Raw genomic sequence first — 6000 nt, 5'->3', positions numbered from 1 at the left:
TATACTCCTTGTTCTCTCTGAATTCTGAAAAGTATATTGTGTGATAAATTTAATAGTTTGACTTGGTTAAAGTGAAAATAGTTTGAATATGGACAAACCTGCGACTTCAACTATTTTGAAACGGGGAATATTTAATAGTTCTTCCAATTCAAAATAAATGTCATTACAAGTACTAACTCTGATCTTAAATAATTAACGCACCCAGCTAGCTAAATACATGCATATGCATGCCTCCCTCCACGTCGATTAAATCTGAATGGAGGAAGTAGTGTTTTACTATAAGTTTACAGTTCACGCGCAACTAGATCCCATGGAAGAGGAAAAATGAGTATGGCTAGCCTTCTTCTCTTGCTTATTTGCTAATTTACCGGAATGTATTTCTTTTTGGTGAAATCAGTGAATCACCATCACGTTTTATTAAACTTTATTTTGCTGGAATTTTCCAGGCAGTGCCAAGTCTCGCTACTCGACCGCGCTCCGCGCTATAGTTCTCCGGCGCTCCGCCTGCCGCTGGCGACGGGCCCCGCGATCCCAAATATCAGCCTGTCAGATCTGCAGCCTCCCCTCTCCAATTCCGCCGCTTCAGTCTTTCTTCTTCCTGTTCCATTTCAGAGCCCTGGATCCCGAATAAGATCCCTGTGTAGCAGGCAGGGGAGAAGAAGATGGACCATCACCTCCCGCCGCAGCTTCTGCAGCAGCAGTACGGTGACCCTTACCAGGCGATGGTGATGTCACCGCAGCCCGACCATCTACACGCCCTCCAATACCAGCAGCAGCCGCCGCCGCCGCCGCAGCAGCAGCAGCAGCAAGCAACGCCGCCGCCACCGCAGCAGCAGCAGCACTCCTCGCTTGCGTCCCACTTCCACCTCCTCCACGTAAGTTACAATCCGCTTCTCTTGAGATTTGGGTTCTCTGTATTATTAGTGGAAGGGGGATGGACTGCTTAGCACATTTTGACTACACTTTGAGAAAGATTAAAGAAAGTCAACATGTCCTTCTGGTACAAATTTGGTATGGAGCTGATTGAGATTGGTTATTGACCACTTCTCATCACTTCGGATTTTCAGTTTCAAGTGGAAAAAAAGTCCATATACCCCCATATGTTTCGCAAAATGGATGGAGCACCCCCTGTGCTCCATCCATTTTGTTTAACATGTGGATTTTCAATACTATTGGCAAGTATCAGTCCATTCCAAATTACAAGATGTTCTAATTTTTTTCTGAATTGTACATATCTAGATGCATTTCAGTGTGTTGGTTCAATAATTTCAGTCTGTATGTAGTCCATATTGAAATATCCAAAATATCTTTAATTATGAACGGAGGGAGTATATTCTTAAACAGTAGTAATGGGATAGCTCTGGTATAGGCTATCAATCTTTTCTGTAAATGTAGTATATTATTTTTTGGTATACTGTATCATTCTTCTAGGATTATGCCAAAGATATAGCGCGGGATGGTTCTTCAGTCTGTATGTTGTTTTGTGAACAGCTGTAACGGCTGTGCTGGGGTCGAACTATGTAGTTGTGATTTTCATTAATGAAATCAGGGCCTATGTTTTCATTAATTATATCTCTTTCTCGCATTATACTTCTTGGTAAGAAAAGCCAGCCAAACATGCAGCTGAGTAAATATTTAAGTTCTATGAATATCAATTTTCTTGGTACATTCATTAATATCTAGCTCTCTGCAGATGCAAATATGGTATGATTGCAAAATGTCACTGAAACATCCCTTTGTACTAAGTATCTCCACTGCATAATTTTCTTGCAAAACAATCATTGAACCTGATACAACCCCCTCTGAACTATGATCCTAGTCGCAGGATCTGATTGTAGTTCACCGACGATATTATATCCCTGACACTCATTCTGGTTCACTTGGGATGTTCAAACCAAATCACATATTCAGCAAAGCAAACCTAGAGAAAAGGGATAGGGGTGAAGTATGCCTTCATCTCCATAGTTGTGGTCAACTGGCCATAGCCACTTGTCTATACCGGCATGATGCCACCACTGCACTGTCACCATTTTGGAAACAACTTATGAAGCATTTAAGTTGGATCAATTGGAATATAATTGAAGAATATAGGGTCTCAATGTTGTCAATGCCATATCTAGGCAGAATTATGATTAGCCGACCACATGTGGTGTCCGTCACAATGAGATTATATGACGAGAGTATATGGACTTTGTACACGAATATAACAACGAGAGTATAGAAAAGAAATGTTCTGGTTAATCAGCAAAACACAATTTTGAAATTAGATCTATTAGATGAGAATATTGTGGTACCATTATAGAACTTCAGTGAGTTGGTTGTAGCATTGTGCAACATATCACATGTTCGTACTTGCATCAAGAAATGAGAAATGTTATCTTTGTAATAGCATTGCACAACTATCACATCTTAGCAATGGAGCTAACCGTCATTTTCTCATGTTTCTGTAAGTACTAAGCCATATGGGTGATATTTTATTTGTTTTTATGCCTGCTATATCAGTCAGTGACAAGATTAGGTGATGCAATTGGAACAGGCACACGGGATCAAGCTTTTGATGCGTTGGTAAGCAGTTTATTTTTTCATTTGTTGAAGAAAAATATGATGGGATTATGGTGGCTGATCTTTGTCAAAAGGGATGCATATAGCAAAATAGTGTTTTAGCATATATATTTCTGAAAACTTATTTAGCTGTAGAAATTTAGTGTTTCATCCTGTTTGGCTTTGTGTAGACTGTGAAGTTACTATGCTCAGTCGTATGGAGTATTACTAGATAGCTGCTTCTGGTCTAAGAAAAGCTGTTCATTGAGTTTGTTGAATGGGAGAGAGCAGTACGCTAAAATTAAATTATTTGACTCCACACTCCAGTGATGCTAGGATGTTGGTTTGTTATCAACTCTGAGCTATGGGTCTCTGGGAGGATTACCATCCTACTGTATAATGTTACGACTTATGACTTTTGTTTCTGTTCTGGTCTCATACTTATTTGTACCCAGTTAATAAACTGAACTGCTATCTTAGTTTTGCATTGTGCTTAAGTAGAATTTGGAAGCCATATATATGATTACATCAGAGCATACTATTAATCCAGTAATGAGAGCTGTTTTTTTATATATAGGTTGAAGAATTGACCAGTCAATTTGCCAGGTGCCAACAGTTGTTAAACGTCATATCAGGAACACTAAGCTCAAGATCTATTGTAAGTTTTCTATACGTGGCTTTGTATCTAGTAGCTTTTCTTAACTTGTCTCAATTGGTACTCAATAGTGGCATAAAGTAAAATATTCTCTTGGGTGATCAATATAGACCACACTGTTTACTTTCTGCTGTACGTAACAATACTTTATATTATGTATTTCTGTGGAAATTATTGTAGGCTCTGAGCCTCTGAGGATCAATAGCCTATAACAACAATAATACTAATTTAGTGTGGCGATAGAATGTTGTTTCAAGTTTCAACTAGGCAGCATGTTACTTTTGTCTCTTCTAGCCATGCTTAACTGTAGGGCTGACTTGCTAGACAGATTGGTTTGGTTGAAAAGTACCCCCTCCGTTCCATAATTCTTGTCGTGGTTTTAGTTCAAACTTTGAACTAAAACCACGACAAGAATTATAGAACGGAAGAAGTATAATATATGATACATGAATATTGTGGGACCATCTGCAGAATCTCCAAATTTGTCAGAAGTGCCAAAAGTTCTAAGTTGAAACACTAATAGATTAATGGATTAGCTTAGTCATACTTTAGTCTTTTCCTTTTCTCCTAAAAAGTTCAGCAACCTAATATTTAAAACCGGATAATCTAGTATTTATCATCGGTTTAGAGCTATTTCGATTCAATGGCACTAAGTTTCGGATACACATCTCAATTTTCTCACAATGTCACTAAGTTCCCGATTTTCCTCCCCAAAGCAAGGCATCCAAACACAAAATGAGTCAAATTAGTTATTTTCTTAATGACATTAACAAAGTGTAAAGTAGGAACACAGTGATTAAATTTAGATTGCAAGTATAAATGGAACAAATAATTTGAGAAAATTTGAAGAGGCTAAAAGGACATCCATTTTTAAACAGGCGATATTATTTTATTTGCACCTTTGTTACTCTGGTTGCAGTTACATCACTAAGATGATAACAACCCACATCCTACAAGAATAAGCTGTACATTAGCCTAGCTGCTATTTTTTTGTAAATATAATCTACTATCATTAAATTATTAATATTTGGTAGGTATGCTTTAACTTTGGTTAGTTTATCTTTTTTAGCTAATAACCTTGAGAATTAATGTTGTGTATTAAATCTACGCATTTTTATTTATTTTGATAAAGGGTGTTTTATTTGACTTATAAGTTAGGATCACGCTGATACAATTCATAAGAGGTTACACCCGGCCTAGCTAGGATGCACACAGCCGCAAAGCAAAAAAAAAAAAAGAAAAAGAAAAAAACAGTTAGAAAGACGAAATGATTTTATGGGTCTCTCGTGGAGAGTCATAGAAGTACTTACCAGCTAATGCCACTGATAGTTCCCACTCTGAGCCCCTATACTCATGGAAATTGTTTCATTTTGTTACCATCAGACGGTTGAAGGACAAGGTCAAAGTTTGGAAGAAACGCAGCAACTGCTTGATCAAAGGAAGTATGTGCTCTGTGCCTCCATTGTCAATGCAATTCGCTAACAATTTTGTGTTTCAGTAGAGTTTTGTGATAACCATTGTCATGTTCACCAGGGATTTGATCACAAAATACAGAATCTCAGTGGAAGACCTCATAAAGGGGGATACAACAAGATAGAAACGTTTGGAGCTCTTGAGTTGGAATTGCTGCTATTTGATATTCTCTCACAATATTATGATGGCCTCCTTGCCCCCACTGTCTGAAATATCTTATATATGTCTACTTGTTGGAGGCACCTTTCAAGCTTCCAGGTTAATCGTTGAGGTTAGAATATTACGCCCATCAGATCAACCAATAATCCCACGGTTGTACATGAATAGTATTGGTGGGAGAGGGGACCCTACATTCCCGATCACCCCAAAAAGAAAAAAGAAAAGGTCGTCGCCTTCCCATCTGGCGAAGATGATCTGAGCTCGTTGTAGCAGACATGCTTGGCCAACTCCTGAGATTGATTTGTGTTGTACCGGAGTCTATACTGGGGATGAAACTTCTGAAACTCGCCATGAAATTTTGCAAGCTCAGAGCCCCAGATAACTCATACTACTACGTTATATGTCACTGCCCTGGCTAAATTCTACTGAAATTTTCCCTTACTTGCTTTACACAGGGATAAGGATTTCTACAACATGTGTGAGAGGTCGTTATATCATCTCTCAATGAGGATGCCACTTGGATTACTATGATAAATAATCGGACTAAGCAATAGTGCAATACCATAGGAAGTCTGTTCACTTATAGATCAACTGAAGCTACATCAGATAGACCGTTCTCTTTTGCGTGGGTTGCATGGCTATTCCAACATCATTAATTCATGAGAACTAAGGCATAGCCTAGTGGTCGGACACGCAGTGGCACTTCCGGACCACTCTTCTTTTAAAAAAACCATGGGCTCTCCCCATGAGATAATGGTGACCCTACAACAACGCAATGCCCTATTGACACTATGGGATCACACAACTAAAAAAGAAGAATAAACAAAAAAAAAGTCCCGCTATAGTGATCTAGTCCTTGTAGCAGCCGGTATAAACATCACCAAGACAACACATGAAGTCTAATTTTTTCAAAAGCGGCGCCTCCAAAAAGAAAATGGTGCACAATCGCTGTCATCGCTCAATCATAAATCATAGATTTCCACCCTGAAGAAACTCCAGACCAACCTTCGATTTTCAAGTAAACTTTGAACTTCTCCTATGATATCATCTCCACTTGCATGCCGCTGCTATGAGTCCTGAAGCACGCTTCCTCATGAAAACAAACGACAGGAAATGCCATTAAGCATGAGTACCGGGAGAGCTCACGTATAAATAGGAACCGAGATTTGAGT

At 38.8% G+C, this 6000-nt stretch overlaps 1 protein-coding gene across 1 annotated transcript; it reads left to right on the top strand.

Annotated features, from left to right (window-relative positions):
* Nucleotides 1–462: 462 nt before the first annotated feature.
* On the top strand, nucleotides 463–4793 carry LOC124687802 (mediator of RNA polymerase II transcription subunit 9-like). Its single transcript, XM_047221545.1, has 5 exons — nucleotides 463–875; nucleotides 2503–2565; nucleotides 3119–3199; nucleotides 4580–4638; nucleotides 4730–4793. Exons 1-5 carry the CDS (start codon nucleotides 663–665, stop codon nucleotides 4791–4793), a joined length of 480 nt encoding a protein of 159 aa, XP_047077501.1. The 5' UTR covers nucleotides 463–662.
* The last annotated feature ends 1207 nt before the right edge of the window (nucleotides 4794–6000 follow it).

Source organism: Lolium rigidum, chromosome 2 (genome assembly GCF_022539505.1).
Source record: "Lolium rigidum isolate FL_2022 chromosome 2, APGP_CSIRO_Lrig_0.1, whole genome shotgun sequence".
NCBI lineage: Eukaryota > Viridiplantae > Streptophyta > Magnoliopsida > Poales > Poaceae > Lolium > Lolium rigidum.
This window is presented reverse-complemented; position numbering and strand designations above follow the sequence as displayed.